A 19,373-nucleotide genomic window follows, 5' to 3' on the forward strand; every position below is an offset into this window, starting at 1 on the left:
ATTCTGCTTTAGTTCTTTGTTATGTGATGAGAATATTTTCACATAGATCTCTAGCATCTTAATAAAAAGTGAATCAAGTTACATTTCCTTTATATGAAAATGGTGATTCTTAGTGTTTCCCCACTCGTAAATGGCTGTCCACAAATGCATTTAAGGGCTTGGATGTGGCTGACGTAGCAAATGGGATGCTGCTTGGGAGCGCAAGGTTGAAATTAAGTGAATGTAAATTAAGCTAACTATTGACCAAAGAGCCCTAACAGTGCCACCTCTAAGGCTGCGGTACAGTCTTCCAAAGAAAGCAGTAGATGATTCACCATTTCAGACATTTCAATCCAATCTAGAAAGCTGTAGTAAATACATTGTAGGGAACATTCCTGTACTGGCAGGGGGGTAGACTAAATGAGCTATTACCAGTAGCTCTTTTCCATGTCTGACTGATAGTTGGCTAGGAACATGTTTAGGGTAGTCGCCAATTTTTCTTCTTTTTTTTTTCACTTGGAGAGCACTGGTGACATTGGCAGAAGAACGCTTCCTGTGTTTGAGAAAGGTTTGTGTGGCAGGGTTGTCCCAAAAGCAGGCTATTTTCAGAGGAGGCATAGACACTGATAGCCTTAATCCTTTCCTAAAGCTTTTTTGAGAAAAGGTTTCATAGGATCTGACTCATGTGAGAGGGTGTGGTGGTATTGGAGATATCTGTGGATTAGCTGCTGCACATATTTTCTGGTCTTTTAAATTCAAAGTCAAATGATACTGGATTTACTAATAGTGCCATTTTTTGTTTTAGTGTATGATTCATAGCTTTTGCTTTTTCCTGGAATTTTTTCTTCCCTTCCCTTTTAACCACTGTCCTTCTGGGTAGAAGGAGAATTTTTACAGAACGATTATGAGAGCAAGGTAGTCAGTTCTTCTGTCTGTGTCTGCTGAACTCTCCTATAAAAAACATCTAATGACAGTACAAATGAGAGAGACAGTGAGTTTCGTGTAACTCAGTTTTTCTGATATGTTTATGCAAGACTTCTTCCTTTAAAAATACTCACCAGTGGTAGCGATGGTAGTTATTGACAATTTAAATACTATATAATTTCATCGTAATCAGGGCATCTGTAGGTGATATAACCGGTAGTGTCCTGACGGCTGTCGTGTGCTGTGCTCGTAACAGTGAGAAAGCTGGGTGTGGGGAGGTAGAGAGGTATCCAGTGCCCAGGAGACGTCTCTGCTTCCCCTTGATCATAGAGGGTTGTTAATACACACCTTCCAGTTTCTGTAAGCGTCAAAGCATTGATGCGTCTTTGTCATAAGTTTCTGAGAAAAATATAATTATCTTGCAAAACGGGAAGTGTTGATTTTGATCCCCACAAAATGTAAGCAATGTTTAAAATTTGAAACTCTCTCAAAACAGGCAGTATTTTTCCACGTATTAATCTGATAAAAAGCCAATGGAAAATAGATGAAAGGGCAAGGAAACATTGAAGGGGGACACCAGATCAAAGCCTGTGTACAGAATTATCCTCCATGGCTCATTTTCCTGTAGAGGGACAGGTCTTAATGTGCAGTGTGTTGCAATATGCTGCTGCTCTTTGGTTCTGCTAAAACTTTGCTTACAGTGAAGCTGCAAAATAAAAACCTGGCTAGCTCTAAATTTCCTCTCTTCTCTTTACCTTTTTTTTCCACCATATGATGCCCAGGGACTCCAGAAAGCCTCGCTGAGAAAGAAAGGCAGCTCATGGGTATGATCAATCAGCTGACCAGTTTGCGAGAACAGCTGCTAGCAGCTCATGATGAACAGAAGAAACTGGCTGCATCACAGATCGAGAAACAACGCCAACAAATGGAGCTGGCTAAGCAGCAACAAGAACAGGTGAGTGATTATTATAGTGGCTTTCAGCTTAAATAATGTTCTAGGAGGACTTTCCAGTAGCTTGTCTTTTAGGCTCGATAGTTCTCAAGTTTGTGCTCCACAACTCTCCACAAAATTCTCCAGAATTTTTTTTCCATTTGTTTTCTTAGGTAAAGAAATTTAAACAAAAACATATTGGAAGAATGCTTTAATTTGCAATATAAAAACCAGTGCTCTTTGTCTACCTTCCATTTTGGAGGTATTCTCTTCCAATAGTGGTTTTTCTAAAAATCAGTGTAAATAAGCATACAAATTCAGCGCACCTGAATAATCTTCCAATGCTGCTTGAATTGAGTGATGCTGAATAGGTGTAAAAGGAACCAAATGCAGCATTTGTATTGTAGTATGACAAATGAAAAAAAAGAAAAAGTGGGGGAGAAGAATATAAAGTCAGTGAAAAAGTGTGACGTGGCTTTCTTCTGTGCTTAAGAGGCTTGATTTTCAGCTCTTGCAAATATGTCCTCCACTGAAAATGCGGACATGTTTCCCCACATGAACAGTTCCAACGTGCACACATGGACACATGATATTTTATGCAAAACCACAACTTTTCTAACATACTTGCACTGTGCAAGCTTTAACAGAAATGAATGTCCATTTTTGTACCTGAACACAAGCAGAGAATACTTAGACATCTGGTTTAAAATGTTGTCAGGAGTCCATCCTGCTACCTCTTATGTGAAAGCATTTTAGTCTGCCTAACCCTTTATTTCAGCTTGTAGTGAAATTTGAGTTTATACCATAGAATTGCAGCTATGTGAATTTTATGAAACTCGCAAAATTCTTTGAAATCTCTCATAGTTGTCGTACTTCAATGTTTGTATTGTACCAAGCAAGTCTTAAGATTCTAAACCACTGCTGACATCTTCAGATATTTTAGCCTTGGTTTTCCCTATTTTTAATTGTTTAAAAACCTTATCTTGAATGCTGTGTATTTTGGCCTCACACCTGAAATCCCACGTAGGGAGAACAGGAAAAGTGACTTATCTATTAAACTAGAGAATTTGTATCACACTGTTGTTTACATGGAGAAGGTAGATGAAGGTGTGAAGGTGGAATTGGCAGGATTCTTCCACGCAGAGACATCCTGCAGGAGCTATTTCCTTTGCCTTATCTTTCAAATTCACTACTGCTACAGGATAGCTGAACGATCTGAAAGTGAAAAAGAAAATGGAGAGAATGGAAAAAGGCAGTAAGAAATCCTGCAGGATTATTATTAGGATAACGAGGAGTTCCTTTGATTTAAGAAATTGTGTATCATTCTGTGTTACATAGAAATTAAAATAACCAAACTTTCAAAAAAATGCATTGATAAAAATTATTTTGGTTGCTTAAAGAGAGGCTCTAGAAAGACAACATTTAATCTTTTAGATGTGGAGTTAACTATGAGTGAGTGTTTCTTATGCTAATAGTTTAATAATAGAAATGAAAGAAAATACCTAAGGGGAAGAATGCACAAAATTCCTCCCAGTAAGTATGTATAAGTTCCCATCTGACCCTGAGATGTGTACACATACCACAGGGGAAGAGCAACACTCCTTCTAATGTTTGTACTGCTGTGCTAGCTATTCATGAGAGCAGAGCTTTTGTGAGGACTCAAATGAAAGTTTTTCAAGTTTGCTTTTTAAGTTTAAGATATATAATGGTTTATTTCTGTCAGTCCTCTGAGAACTCTAATTTGGTTCCGTTACTGTCTGCTTTTTCCTTCACTGTGTGTAAATGTGTCTACAGTAAGGTTCCCAATCATTTAGTCAATGGAGAGGGAGGGTGGAAGTCCTTATGGGAAACATACGTGACTTTGAGAGGAGACTTACAACTACTCCATCAACTTCTGTAAATCAGTTTCAGTGTAGAGCTGTGTAGCCTCGCAGTGCCCCCTTAGTTCCTTTCAGCTGATACACACATTGAAGAGTCAGTGATTTTCCCAAACCCAGTTCCAGTCTCTTTGTCTGTTTCTGCATCAAGGAAATACGCACACTAATACCTTCCTCCTGGGTGTCAGATTTCCTTTTTTGGGGGATTTTTGAATAGGTAGTGCCAAACATAAAAAGAATATTACTGTCCATCCTACTTTTTTTGCCCTTCCTGCCTTCTCCTACTGTTTTCCAGCTTCTCTGCCAGTATTGTTCTTCCTCCAGCAAGCTGGAGCAAATGAGTGCTCACTTCTGGGGGATTTTAGCAGTGCCATTTCAGATAATGAGAGAGGAGAGATTTTTGCATCAGTCCTTCTCTTAATATTCAGCACAGCATTTTCCATAAGATTCTCTTTCACACTAGTATTAGCTATGCATTGCTCCTGAGCATAAGCCCCTTGCTTCAGCGGCAGTTCAGGCTGCCACCAGCTGCACTCAAAGGTTTCTTAGCTTAATAGAGCAGTTTAAAGAACCAAGCAGGGTGGAAGTTTCCTATGTACCCGCTCCAGGAATGATGATACATCTCTCACATTTCTTCTGTGCGATTTCTCCACAGATTGCAAGACAACAGCAGCAGCTCCTGCAGCAGCAACACAAAATTAACCTTCTTCAGCAACAGATCCAGGTCAGAGACTGCGTCTCCACCCATGCCCCTGTTATCGCTCTTCTCTCCTTTCTGTTTCCCCATGCTTTCCCTCAGCCATTATTGTCATAGTTTCTTTAAGAATCTCTGCAGATGGCTTACATCTTATTTATGGAAACACATGAGGATGTTACCTGTCATTAAGCAAAAAAGGTCAGTTTCTGGAAGGCCTTGTATGATTAACACTGCTCCTATAGGGTCAGCAAGCAGATGTGAAGGAGCTGGTCATGTGAGCAAGGGTTTGCAGGACCAAGTCCTTTTTCAGTCGTAGATCAGGAGTGGCAAAAATGTTGCCAGAAAGAGTTGGATTGCAGTGGATCCCCTATAGCTCTGTTTTGAGGTTTTGCAGAAGCAGTTCTCTTCAGTGATTGGTAATGAAGTGTCCTTCCTTCCCTCTGCCCCAGGTTTTGAAAGTCCGGAAATTTCCAACGCTTTGGGTGAAATATTGTCTGAATGAGAAACTGGTCAAAAGGTTGGTTAGATTCAGGAAAGCAACTGTGTAGGTCCTAGGTATCTACAGGTTTACCCCTAGTAGCAGAATAAAGTTATTAACCCAGCATAGCCAGTACACTTTATTTAACCTCTTTTTTTCCTTAAAGTATGCAGAAGTTTCTTTTCATGCCACTGACTGTATTTCATTACTTTTCTTCCATGTGTATATATGGATGCCCCTGCTTTGGGAGTAATGCAAATCAGTTTGCCCATGAAGGTTTTCACAGAATAACAAAGGAGGGGTTTGATGTTTTACAGATATCGTGGTGAAACCTCTGTTTAAGTATGCAGTTATGTATAGAGCATTGCAAGTCGCTGTAGAAGTGGATGCTATGTTCTGTTTGTTCAGTAACAACAGGATTTTCCTTCCAAAGCTTCTCGTTAATATTTCAGAAGTAGCTCCCTAAAATTATGGGCCATATACGTAATTGGTCTAAGAAAACTTAAAATCAGAGGAGTTGTGTGGCTTCACACGAGAAGAAAAACTGGCTCCATCATTTCAGAGGATATTCTGTCAGTATCAGGACTTGTGTAACTATGAAAAACTTCTGGGGAAGGTCCTCCCCTCTGTTATAAGGCAACTTACATACAAGATGTGCTCTGCTGAAAATAGTTTTAAGATTGGTAAGGCCTGTCTTGGCCTCGACCTCTGTATTTTTTTTTCTTCTTCAAATTTGTGTCTGGGAGGAATTTTTCTTTATTGCTGTATCTTTAATAAGACTTAAAAAGAAAAACAATAGTAGAACCTCTACAATAGCAAGAAAAGTGTTTACATTTTTAGCATTTAGCTATGGCAGTGAGAGAGGAAGTTGTTTTATAGGCAGTGAATAAAAATAAATTGAAGTAACATAATTTGACCCCAGCCCTTTTAAGTTTTAAGGCCTTGTAGATAAAAATGTAGTATGTCGTTTTTAGGGTAGTGCAGAACACTGATTATTGATAATGAGATATAAAGCCTTTCATCTCTTGATCCCTGGTCCAAGTTTGACCTAAGTCAGTAGTAAATGAAAGTCAGCTAGCTACCATCTGATACAAGCTGTAAGGCTAAGAAATGATTTGGAGGCCTGTCTCAAGGGATTTCGGATGAAATATTGACCCTGCCGAGGTCAGAATTTCACCTCCAGGGTCCGCTTCACACAAAAGCCATCAGATTTGGGGCACCCTCCTTTTGGATGGTCACATGATAAAGGTCAAGAATGGAACAGGCAGAGAGACAATACTGTCCTCTCATTCCCACAGAGATGATCTATTTGTAGTGAAATTTTTATTATACTGCCTGCCTCTTGACAGTTCTGCAGTCTGTATGGTCGTGTAGTCTCATGAACCCTGGTTGCAGCCCGATTACTGTGAAGTCACTGATAGGGAGAAACATTTAAAAATAAAAACCCCCTTCTTGACAGTGAATACAAAGCAAAACATTTCTTCTGTTACATGCTTAGTTGACTGTTGTCAGAGAGAAGAAACAATTCCTGAAGAAAACTGCCTTTGTATATAAACGGAGACAATGAAGTCACCCTAACATGCCCATGTTTAAAATGGTCTGTGAGTTTACAATCAGGTTATGGTAGGTGGAACAAAACTGTGACATGAATGTAGCTGTGAGTTCAGCTTTTCTGACCTTGCCCTAATTAATCCAACAGGCTTCTGTCACATTGGCCTGGAGTTTTTAAATAGCATTAGATTTATTGACAGGGAAATATGCCTACAAAACCTGGATAACTATTTGACTTATGTGCAATTGAATGATTAGGCTGCAGTTATGAACACAACCTATTTATGACAAAGGATTCGTTTTACTTGAGCCAATTTTTTCTAAGCTTGTAAGAGTTGCCATAATTCCAGATAAATTATTACACAGAAAAAAGCTATTGAAATATTGTATTGAAAACATAATACCCTAAGGTTAAAAAAAAAAGCACAACCTGACTGACCCCATGATTTATGACTCCTTTCTCTAAGTGCGCTAACTTGGAAACAGTTCCCGCTCTCCGTACCCCAGCATACAATCACCAATACACACACAATACATAAGCAGGGAGAGACTGCAACGTGTCTCTCCTCCTTAGAGGACTGCAAATGCTGAGTGTAACTACAGCTCAATTAAACTAGCCACTTCTGTGATGCTAGAGAAAGATGCGTTAGCTACTTGAGCTTAGAAAAATGTACCTGGCACATGAGTCTGTAATTGACATTATGTCTTCTTCAAGTCCATCTTGCTATTTTACCAGAAATGAAACTGGAATGCGTGTTCTGTCCTGTTAACTCTTGTGCATCAACAGCCCTGAAGATCTCAGGTTGTGTTTCGGAACAGCTCCGTAGTGATCTGCAGCTGTAGAACAGGCTGAGGAAAGAGCATGCAGACAGCAAGTGTGGCTCAGCAAGTTTTTGGACTAAATCTAGTTTTGTCCTTCAGGGCCTCAGGGAACTTTCACTGTCACCTTCCCATCTTCTTCTGTGTGGCCACAATTCATTTCCTGGCATCCTTGCTCTAGACCACGGTGAAGTCTGGGGCTCTGTAGCTGTCCCATCAGGTGGGCAGAGAGTGAAAGAAACACGAAGGCTACATGCTTCTTTTTCATGATGCTGAGCTAGTCCCCAGGACAGGCAATGAGCATGTGTGGTCGTGTGCCTTGAGGGGTGCCTCTGAGACGCAAAGTTTTGTGGAGTGGTGCGGTTTACACTTTCCACTTGCTCTGAGCAAAAGTCTAGCCCAGGTTGATGATTGAATAGTTTGCTTTGAAGCTCAGCGACGAATGTCACTTTAATTGAACTATATTTAAAATGAAATATGGTTGTTAAAATTCATAAAGCAATTCATATTCAGTAGGGCACTGTTGATAAAATAGGTCAACCTTGCAGCCTAAATTGTGATAAAACCGGTGCTGCTAATCTCACAACTTTGTAGAAAGCCTGACAATGTTTTATGTTTTTCCCTCAAGCCCCAGCTCTTGGAGTCATGTGATGACAAAAACGCCAGCTTTCATTTCTTCAAAATGTAAACTTCCAGCTCTCATATTTCCAGGCAAAATCTGAAACCACGAGCACTACAAGTTCCAAAATTAGAAGGCAAACAAAACGGAGGCCAAATGTTGTTTTTTAAACTGTTCTGATTTTTAGTCAAAATTTTTTTTGGAGAGCCCAGCTCAAGATCTTGGAACGCTTCAGGTTGCCAATAATGTAAAACTAAGATCTCAAAGCAGCAAGAAGCAACAGTCCTGCTTTATGATGTCTCTAACATTTGTGCCACGGTTTTGTTTGACTTTTTAGTTTAATACTGCCAGTACTTGGTTACTAATTTGTATTCATTTCTGGGTGACGTACTTAGTCCAAGAACTGAGTGCTATCTGAAACTTGAGAGCAATTCCTGCCAGACAACAACCATTTGATGACTCTGTGTGTTTTAATAGAGGGTTTTCGTTTTCCTTCAGAGCTAGCGATTGTCAGCAGATGTTCTAACGGGATTTCTGTTAGACAAAGTTCGGATCTCCAAAGAACGAGAGGATTCTGACTAAATTCTGACGCAAAGTTAGAAAGGCGCACCTCTAGCCTGCTTCGCCTGCCAGGTGGGATGTGACTTCTGCCTGGTGCCTGGCCAGGTGGTGCAGGCAGCTCCATAGCCTGGTGGCACCTGGCAGGTGTGCCATGAGGCCCTGCTCCCAGGCGAAAAGCTTACCATGGCTTCGATGGCCTCAAGCTTTGCAGACCCTTAGCAGCTTGTCTGGCAGGGAGTGCGGGCACCACAGCCTTCCAGACTCTGTGCCCCTTTGGATTGCAGGCTTCTTGGCTTTCCTGAATCCCTCAGCTGCCCTGGATGTCCTCCCAGCTCCATATAACGCTTCCCCTTGTGAGTCTCGATCCAGATTTCCGTCCTTCCCACCCACTGTCAGCTGGCTGTGTCCCTTTCCCCATGAGTTGTGTTGGTAGATGGCTGTGCCAGTATGTTCCCAAATCAGAATATTCCCATTCTCATTAAGTTCTGAGGTTTAAGGTGTTGTTCCAATTTGGAATGTAATAAAATCTTGAACACTTGGAATTTCCTGCAGGATGGTTAGTTCCCTTTTGTAGCCAGATCCGTTTTTCAAAATCTAGCTATATTTTGGGGGAGGAAAAAAGGATTTGGTTTCTGAATTACACAGAAATTCAGAAAACTATTTCTTAAGCTTAACATGCAAAGTTTTGAAATGACAGAGTTGTTATTGTCAAAATTTTCCAAGCACCAAGAGGATCTGGGTTGATTCCAGCCTTCCAAAACACTGGTTAAGAGACCTGCCTCCAGAGTGCTTTAGATATGATAATTTACCCACACAGTTATCTATCATGATAATTTTTGTTGTTGTTTAGATTTGTTGTTGCTTTTGAACTCCTCAGGTGAGCAATCATCTGTTATCTAGAACTGGCTGAATGATGTTCAGGCCTGTTGGTGTTCTCTTTGTTTGAGAAAACATGCAGATTTTGATTGACCTATTTCAGATGAAGTTTAGTTCTAAAAAGTACCAGTTTCTCTTTCTTGTTGTGAGAAGACACTGACCGTTTGACTGTATATAAAGAAATGGGAAGATTTCTTCCCTGCCCCGACAAGTTTGCACTCTACACTTCCAACACAGCTCATCCTTTCCTTTTCTGTCTCCTGCCGGAAAGCAAACTCCAGCAGGCCACTCTGTGAGCTAAATACTTGGAGTACTTTGTGCCTATAATAAGGAGGGTAGAGATTCTTACCCTTAATCCTTGCCCTGTTGGTATCTGCTCAGTGCGACCATAAGGCCTTGTGAAATTTCTTTTCTGGTCCTCAGCTTCTTGCATGCTTGTAACCCAGAGTTCTCTAGGAGGCTTGAAAGGGCTGTAGATGATGAGTCCTTCACTGGAGATACCAAAATGAACAACCACTACACAAGTGCTTGGTTACAGATTTAGTAATGTCTCTTGCTTCTGTATTACCATTTTCCCTGGGAATTCTGATTTTCCAAGAAGTCAGTGACAGCAGAGCGGTGCTTCGTGGTGCTACAACCCCTTTGCAAGCCGTTCTTCTGTAATTAGAGTCCTCTTTGCATATCAGAGAGAGGTGAGGACAAAAGGGTTCCTTGGTAGACAATAAAGCTGTTGAAGTGAGGGCCTGATCCAACTCCCACTGAACATAGTGAAAAGGCTCTTATTCATATTAGTGGGAGTTTAATGAGACCTTTCTTCAGTAGGAAACTGTGAGAAAGTATCTTCCTTCTCACTCTGCAAAATGTTTTCAGAACAGGCTCCGTCCACTGAGATGGTTTGGTTTTTGTTTTCTTTTTTGCCGGTGTGGATATGACAAGCTGTGACTGCGCAGTCAAACCGAACAGGCTCATAGATTGGGGACATTTTGTCCAAATTCATCATGTGTCAGGAGCAGCTGTTTTCCTGCAACTTATAAACATGGGCATACTGGATTCAGTGAGACAGGCCCGAGAAGGAGTCACACTGCAGCCTTTCCCATGACTTTGCAACCTCTTCCCAAACAACTGAGGTTGCCGGCAAAGAGGCTAAACAATTGTTTCTCACAAAAGCTCTGCAGCTGATGTCCTATCAGTTATCGGAATAACTCGCCTGTCCCTTGAGCAGGAAGAAGCCCCTGGGAAATTAATTATTCCAAAAAACAACCCAAAAAAACACCAAAAAAAGAAAAAAAGGCAAGGTTGGGGGAGGAAGTTGGGAAAGGGAGGAGTGAAAAGAAAAATCTAGGCTAGCAGTCAGAATGAGCTAATTGCTTGCTGGCCTCTCAAGTTCAGCAAATAACGTGTGTTTGGCTGAAGGATGTGATGCATGTACTTCAGAGTAACCCATGGGCCTTCACTTTCTTCCATTACCATAAAAGTTAAGTTACGTAAAAAATTGCAGAGGTGTTTATCTACACTCGTTTCTGTGCAGAGCAACATTTTGCACCAATGTACCATGTTTTTACATTCAAAGATTACCTGTAGAGCAGGCATCTACAGATAATTCGGTCTCGGGCCTTTCCTACGCTCTCGTACAATCCAAATGTGCTGACTGGTGTAGTTGCACCAATGCAGACAAGGAGAATCTGCTTGGGATTTGTACAACTTGCATTTACTGAGATTGCAAGGGCATGTTTTTCATCAGATAAATCAGCTTTTTTGCCTATGTTGAGCTACATGTTTGCAACAGCATTTGCTGATAGTGAAGCTTTCTCCAGTGTTACCAGTCCAAATGTTCGAAAATGATGAGATTGTTTTGAACTTTGTGACTTTTTTCTTGCAATTTTAGCGTCTTGTCTTAATTTCCTTTTTGTTACTGAGCTTTCAGTGTTCCCATTTTCCAGTTCTCTCACACAGTCACAAGGGAGGGCCGAAACTTATTTTTATTAAAAAAACGGAACACTGAAACACCCCAATAACCCAGCAGCTAGGACTGTAAGAAAAATGCCAGCAGTCAAATACAGTCATAGCAGCTGGCAATATTGTACTCCAACGCCTCATCTTGGTTTCTCTTCTCTCAGCAAGCGTTCTCTCGGAGACCTCTCTTTCCAGGGCCTGTCTTTTTTTTTTGTTTTCAGATCCCCTCTCCAATTTCAGCATCCCTCTGAGGCACCCCACAACTTTTGCCACTTCCTTCCACTTCCAGCTCCCTGACATTGTGGTACTGAGCGACCTTCCTTACGCAGCTGCCCACCCCTTCCCACATCAACTGCTTTCTGCCAGCCCTCCCTTTTCTTTTCCCTCCTTGTCGTTTTTTCCACCATCTTTTTAATGGTTTTGGTTAGCATTTTATTGGCTATAGAGAGCGCATATGTCATTTTGCGAATGTTTGTGTTCAAAATGCGTGGGGTGGTGTACCTGTGTGCATGTGAGCTATGTTCACATTTGTGTACCCGTGCAGGTATTGACACAGCAGGCAGCAGAGGTACAGGAGCAGAAAGTACCACGGTACTTTGTATAAGTGGCTTGGGAAGATGAACATGAACTCTTTATGGCTGTGATCTTGTCCGTATGGAGTGTGTGTAGTCATGAGCACTTTGATTGTGCAGCCAAAAAAGGCTGCTACTGCTGCCTCTGCAGTAAGGTAAAGCAGGAGATAACAATAAATTTTTTACTGCTGGCTGGCAGAGGTGTTTAGGATGTGTTTTCTTTATATCTTCATCCGCCCCTAATTGAAGATGCTTTAAAATTGAATGACTAGCAGTCAAAACGTGTTTGCTTCAAGCTGAGAAGAAAAATGCTGGTGTCTCTGCTTCCAAACTGATTGCGCTTTGTACACAACTGACAGCCACAGTCACTTTGAGTGACTGATAAGTGGGAAGCTTTGCCACTTATCAAGGAATGCACACTGAAAAGAAAAGACTGGAGCTGTTCAGATGCTTTGGCATGTTCAAAATAACATCTCACATCAGTCAGACTCAGAGGCACTAGGAGACATTTCAAAATAAACTTTATATCTATCTATCTATCTAGAGGCAAAGATTCAATTTAACAGACAAATCACTGTGTGGCATCACATTGGCTCTGAAAACGAGAACATCATTATAAGGGTCACCAGTTGCAAAATGATTCAGATAGCTGCATAATTTGAGAGCATTTATTGTAGGGTCTCACCCCCCAGAACAAACCTAAATTTGAAAATTCACAACTGCATATCATTCTGGTGATTTCTCTAAATTGGGGTGTTTCACCCCTGATGGCCAGGCAATATTTAGTTTATATAGCACGTGACATCCTGAAACATCCCAAAGAGGATGAAACTCTAAGCCAAATTATGGTCTCATTTATTTCCTCTTTGGTATTATGGAATATGTTTGGGATTGCGTGGCGTTAACTAAAATCACAAATTGGTTATTAGAGTTATTTAGGACTTGCTATGCTTTTCAGTGACACACAGCATGAATAGAAGAGGGAACTTTTTTTGGTACGTGTTTGTTGGTGATACTATTTGGTGATGCTTATATTAAGAGATTTTGACCTGCAGGAGCTGAGGTGTGAAGGTGTGTTTTCTTGTGCTGACTCTGTAATGACAGCAGTAAGAGCCAGTGTAGGGTTTGGTTGGTCCACTGGAGGTGGTAATGTTTCAACCTGCCTGAGCAAGCATCATAGGAGTTAACCTGTTAGAGCCATCCCTGCAAACATTGAGTAGAAATACAAGCACATATCATACTCAGAGCTGAGATGGGATGTGGGTCTTCATGTAAAATGGGAGAACAAGGAGATACAAGCAAGTAGTGTGCCATTTCCCAAATTGGAATTTGGACAGGAGATACGCAGTGTTGACCTGTGTCCACTAGTAGCATTTAAACAAAAAACGTTCTCATGACTGCTGCCAGGTTTGCACCTCTTGTCCTAGCAACATTGGGAGTGTTGATGGACCATTATCTTTTGTTATAATTCTGAGCGCTGCATCTGGGTATCTAACTCTGCCCAGCTTGTTCTATCTAAAATGGTTGCTTTTCTAACCAAAGTGGCTGTATTTGAGAGACAGGTTAAGTTTGGCATTCCAAAGTTGCTACCAGCCCCCATACCTATATTATCAAGAGGGAGAAATTTGAGGATCATTTAGTTTCTACTGGCAATGACTTGCTTTTCTGATTCATCTCTTGCCATGTTAAGTGGTCACGACTTCATTTTGATGGTTCATTCGAAATAGAGTACTTCAAACTCTCTGCTGGAATAATGGCTTTAAATGATTCAGAGGGAAAAGCATGGTTCCACCTACTGAATCAACACCACTGTCTTCACCACCTTGGATTTTCCTCAGACATCTGGCATCCAAAAGCTGATGATGCCTTACCCTGCATAGTTTAGGAGACGAGATGAGCTCAGCATTGGTGGTAATAGCATGCAAGAGGCCAGAGGAAACAGTTTTATTTTTGTTGTCCGCTTACTATCAGTTATCTGCTACTGAATTGTATTGTATGAATTAAAGTGGAAGGCAATTACTTATGCTTGGTATTTGTAAGAAGAGTAAATGAAACAGTTTAATCACTTGAAGGATGGTGATTGAAGGGGCAATGTGAGTGAAGCCTGACTGAGAAGTTTGGAGAAAGAGAGCGAAAGGTACAGTTGTCTCATGGCAGTCTCTGTTGAGCAAAGATGAATGAGAGAGTTACAGATCTCATGCCAGCTGTCTGTGTTTTGTGTATTGTATTTAATGTCTGTTTAAGTTCAACTTCCACATAAGAAAGTTGAATAAAATGTGTATTGGGTAAATAATTGTAAGGAACCATTTCCAATTTTCTTTCAAATCGGCTTGAAATATGCTTTGGAGAGGCTAAGAAGGTAGATGTCAGAGTTTCTTATATTTAGAAGTTCAATAAAAGAATTGAAGTTCCAAGATAAACATAATAAAGTAACAAAAACTAAAATGAAGACTTACATGAAAGGTAATAATAATAATTAAATGGGACAAATTTAATACACAATACTTGGAGTTTATAAATATTTGGCACAGTGAGGAAACTCATTTAAAACTGTATGTATTACAAAATAATTTTTATCAGGTTTGGCTTCTTTGAAAGACGATAGTGGTAGTGTTCAGCAAATTATTCTAAAGTTGAAACTTGGATAGTTTCAACAATTGTTCATAGATAGCAATTTAAAATGGATTTGGACAGAAATGATAAAGAGATTCCTATACTTTTGTATGCTGTGAAAATTGTATACAAAGAAATATATTAGTTAGGTAATGAAGTAAGGCATTTGAAAGTTAGAAGTGCCAGAATTAAGTTAAATAGGTATCTTTATTTTATTCCCATGTATCTCTGTCATATATATTGAATAAAAAATGGTATCCTGGGGGAGTGAATTATGTGATAATATAATTGTAGACTGTACTCACAAGAGGGAAAATTAAAATTATGTTGACAACCTTAATTCTGGCATTCCCTAACGTTTGAGTCCTTGACTTTTCATCCAAAGTAGCATTATTTTAACTGTGTTTCTATGTGGTTTTAATGGCCATAAAAGCACATAATACTGATACCTATAATGTATTGTCAGCACAGCTTGAACCCTGAAATGTCAGCATGGGAGAAGTACCAAATGTCACTTGAGTTGTAGGAGAAATGCTGTGTTCTCCTGGGCTAGCAGGAGAGAACAGTTCTTTGGCTGTGGTGGATAGGAGCCCATACTATGAAGCTATGAAGCAACTATATGTTGTTTCCTTTCTTCCTCCTTTTTTTTATTTTGGTCTCCGTCAAAATAGAGGAGACTTTTTTTCTATTGCCCTCCTCCTTGGAAAGGGAGATAGATTGCTTAAGTGCCTTTGTTGAATTTGGGCTGGCTATGTTGAAAATGGAGTTTGACTCTTTTCTTTTCAACGCCCTCCATTCGCTCCCGCTTTTCTCCCTTGGTGGGGTTGGGACCAGATCAGTTGTAATCACAAGTTGCCACTAATCAATTCTTTTCTCCTAATTTACCACACTCTTTATGCTTTAGCAAGAAAACTGAAGCTGAAGGTACAAGATTCAAAGCCACAGACCTTTTAGTTAAAGAGTCTCCTGCTTTGAGTATTTGATGGAAGCCTGTTTAAGCATTTGTCGCTTTAAAGCTCTGTGTGGTGAGAATATGTTTTCTTATCTTTCACACTGCGTGTAGAATCTTGTCTGCGGTTTAAGCATTACTGAGCTACAGTGTATCGGCCAGAGGGGCTTTTTTATATACTGTGTGTAATGAGTTTTAAGTTCTTAACATCCTTAAGAATCACGTACGTCTAAATTAAATATCATTTCCAGTTTCTTTAACCATGGAGTCCGAATTTGTAGTCCAGGGACAAGTAAGCATATATTAAAGAGCTGATTGATTATGTTCTCACCTTATACACAGAAGTAAGCTGCCTTATGCACGCATAGACACACGTTTTCATGCGTGCATTTGGAATGCCCCAATTCAGATATGAATTACAAACATGATTACTTTTCTGGACATCGATTTTTAATGTCTCTAAAGGATTTAAGAAGGAAGGAATAGGGATGTTTTCTATGTGGGGGCCACAGGTTATTAATACTTGCCAAATTATAGCTGATCTTAGATGTGAACTGTTCAAGACTTTATGAATTCTGCAGCCCGGCTGAAAAGATCCTCTTCAGCTGAAGTCATGGCAAATAGAGAGAACCCTTAGTTTAGATCAAGACGCTGATGATCGCTGTGTTTTCCCAGTGATGCAGACAGACTGATGTGTGCACCGGGAGATACAAAGCAAGCAGAAACTGAGTCAAATTATTTGAAATTAGAAAACTTTAAGGAAATAAAACTTTCAAGGTTCCTTCTTTTCCCCTTCTGTGATTCTTTGGATGGCTCTATAGCTATAGACACCCCATAAAAGGTTGCCTGTGTTCTTCCACAGAACCCAGTTCTGGCAGCAGGAGGTTTCCCTGGGTAGGATAGCTCCCCAGATACACGATAGATCCAGGAGTTTCTTTGCCATTGTGTTAGGAGGTGAAGTTTTGGAGAGCTGATATGTTGTAGTGACTAGAATTAGAATTATGCTCTATTTCTTGTATTTCTTCTTTACTTGAGACGAAAGGGAGGTTTGAAATGTTATTTTTCAAGAATTTAACTTTCTGTGTCATGAATTTCAGGGTGTTATTTAAGTCTACTTCCCTTGTATTATTTCTTATTGCACAGTTAAGAATTCCTATCTTTTTCGTACAATCAGAATAAGGACATTCAAATTGTAATCAGTTTACTGACATAGAATTCTGTATTCTATGTTAATAATATTCACACTTCTTATTTAAAAAGAAACACATCCGTTTTAGGTGTTCTTCACATCCCCTCTGTGTATTGAGGTGGATTTGTTGAAATCACAAGTTTGCTTTCTGCATCTTTTGTGAGGGTTGTTTGAGCTCAGTATCCTCTTAGCAGAAACTCTTGCAAAGGCCCCGTGGGAGGAAAATTGTCCATTGTGTTCTTTTGAAAGCCGGCTATCTTTTTTCCTGGAGCTGGGCTCAAGCAAGTTTATTCTTCCACTCAGGGATATCTTAGGAGGTTCCTGTCCTTTCTGGTGCCTAGGAAGCAGAGCTCAGATACGTATATTGTATTTGTTGCCATCATATAATCTGTGCAACTTCCCTGCAAATATAAAGAATTATGCTTTCCCCAGCTGTTCATTTGATAGGATTCTAGCCGTTCATTTAGAGAAAACTGCGCTTCTCCGATTCACATTGTTTGAACCGTGGCCTCCCTTCTATACCTATTGTTTGTTTTGTCTTTTTTTGTTGTGCGTAACAGGTGTTTCTTTCAGACAGCCAAGACAGCAAGGCAAGGGCTTCCTTTATGGCAGATCTCTTGAGACTTTGATTAAACTCTCTTTGTGGTAAAAATGCCACTGCCTTTAAATGAATTGCATATGTAATCTGTATTTGCACAAATGCCCTCCATCCCTCTGCCCTCATTGCTGAAGTCTGTCTCTCTTTTGGTATGGGTACGTTTGCCTTTTCTCCTGTCCTTCGCCACAGAACTGATTCCTTTTTACCTTCTTGATACTGCCCTCCCCTCAGAGCCTGGATGCAGCCAGGGGAATGGTTTAAAAAGAGCGAACTGTTTCTGTAAAAAGAGCTCCCTTTTTTCCAGTGTTTCCCTGTTGCTGCCTGCACAAAAACCATTGTCAGGCGGCTGGGAGAGCCTTCCTCAGAGTTTCTCAAGGGGGAACCAAGGGTTAGAAACTAGGCACTTTTTCTGCACCTCCTGGAGCAGGTCTCAGTCCAGTGGGTTATAGGTAGCACAGATATTTTCCTAACCGTCCTACTTTCTTCTTTCACCCAATCTCACCTGCTGTTGAGGAGGACCCACTGCTAGTAAGCTAGGTTTCCTGGCTTAGGCATGGGAATGCTTTGGGGAGGTCTGGTCAGTTGTGGCAAGAGCTTAGCTGTGTTGTAGGCAGAAGGTATGTGTAAATCCGTACCCCATGCTACCAACTTGTCTAATGTACATTTCATATTCTTTCTAGTTTTTGTTTAGAATAGGACTTCCACGATCTCCAGTGTGATCCTCTTGACTGTCTAGATGTTAAGACAGCCAGAGAAGCAATGCAAACCAAAGAGAGGCAAGAGGCTCATACCATGTTTTTTAGTAGCTCAGTTGGCCCACGCTGTTCAGGTATCTTGATGGAGTATTGCTCACCTAAAATGCATTATTTTCATGCCCTTCTCTTTATGCCAGGACATTTATTGGTTAGAAGCCTCGGGGGTGAACAGATATAAATATGCGTTAGTCAGAAGAGATGTAATGGATGTCCTGGGAGCTGTGCCAAACAATTAAGAATATAGGCGTAATGATTTACAGGGTAAGCAAAACCTCCAGAGAACGCTGCATCTGTACAGGCTCCCCTGTAAATCTGCAAAACTTGAATAACTTGCATCATTTCAATCTACCAGAGATAATGCATATCTAGGGAACGAATATGGATGGACTCTTGCTTTCAGTCTGAGACGTACCTTCTGCTGATGACTTTCTGTTGCTTTGATCAGTTGTTAGAACTTCCCAAATGTCATCTACAGTGCCTCTGCGATCCTCTCTATATAAAGTGTGTTTTTCCTCCTGGTGCAGACCAACTGGCAGTTACAGTGGCAGGGGTATCAGCACAGCCTAGACGTGACAGTAGCATTGTATCTATTTTAGTGCCTAACTTTGTGGCAGTGGCAGCATCTGTGGAAAATATGAAGATAACTGTCAGAAAGAGTGTTTGAAGGGCGTTTAATTTAGAAACATTAACTCCCTCCCCATGCTGACATTTGCTTTAGCATGCAGTAGTTAACGGTGGAAGATGGGACTTCAATAATGCTATATAATATGGTTTCCTAAATTGATTCTTTTTCTTAAAATGTTTTGTCTGGTTTTGCTAGTGTTTAGCTACCTAGTGCAATAAACATGGTTCATTACATTATTTGATGCAAAACCCATGAAGTTTTATTTTATTTTTTCTTACCACATAGATGGCAGGGGCCTGAAATTCCCTCTTCCTATAGTAGAGTAAAACACGATAAAATCAGAACATGAGCATTTAGAGACACTTTGTGCTGAAATAAATGACCAAGATGCAGAAGAGACTAACATGATGTAACGATTTTATCAAATTCCACACAGCTCCTTCTCTGTATTAATTTTCTTTATGTTCAAGGAACCAGAGCCACTGTTTTAATACATAAATACAAAAAAAATAGACTGTTTTAAAAACCCAAACTGTTCTGAAAGCAACCATTTCTTATGTTCAGGCATGCAAACTTCTCTCACGGGCAACTCTTGTTGGAGTATGGGGGCATTTTCTAAGAGTCTCGCACCCGTTTTTCTTTCAGACATCATCTCCCCATTCCTTCAGGAGGTGCCCTTTTGTAGGAGGTTAAGCCTTCTTTCCACCAACAGGGGACTTGAGGAGGCTCCCTTGGAAGCCTGTCATTGCTGTTCTTGGATTTTGCAAGACAGCAATGCTTCCTGAGACGTGTGTGAAGCTCACCTGC

General features: G+C 40.4%; 1 protein-coding gene across 22 annotated transcripts in view; it reads left to right on the forward strand.

The window, feature by feature from the left end:
• The window catches only part of SOX5 (SRY-box transcription factor 5), a 645,708-nt gene that overhangs the window by 498,144 nt on the left and 128,191 nt on the right, over window positions 1-19,373 (forward strand). For all 22 annotated transcript variants that reach the window (XM_087765890.1, XM_087765888.1, XM_087765887.1 and 19 more), the window contains 2 exons: window positions 1,686-1,858; window positions 4,367-4,435. In XM_087765890.1, the coding sequence (XP_087622016.1) occupies window positions 1,686-1,858; window positions 4,367-4,435 (242 nt within the window). The remainder of the gene's footprint in view (window positions 1-1,685; window positions 1,859-4,366; window positions 4,436-19,373) is intronic.

Source organism: Nipponia nippon, unplaced genomic scaffold (assembly GCF_047370975.1).
Source record: "Nipponia nippon isolate SJK-2023a ecotype South Korea unplaced genomic scaffold, ASM4737097v1 scaffold_3, whole genome shotgun sequence".
Lineage (NCBI taxonomy): Eukaryota > Metazoa > Chordata > Aves > Pelecaniformes > Threskiornithidae > Nipponia > Nipponia nippon.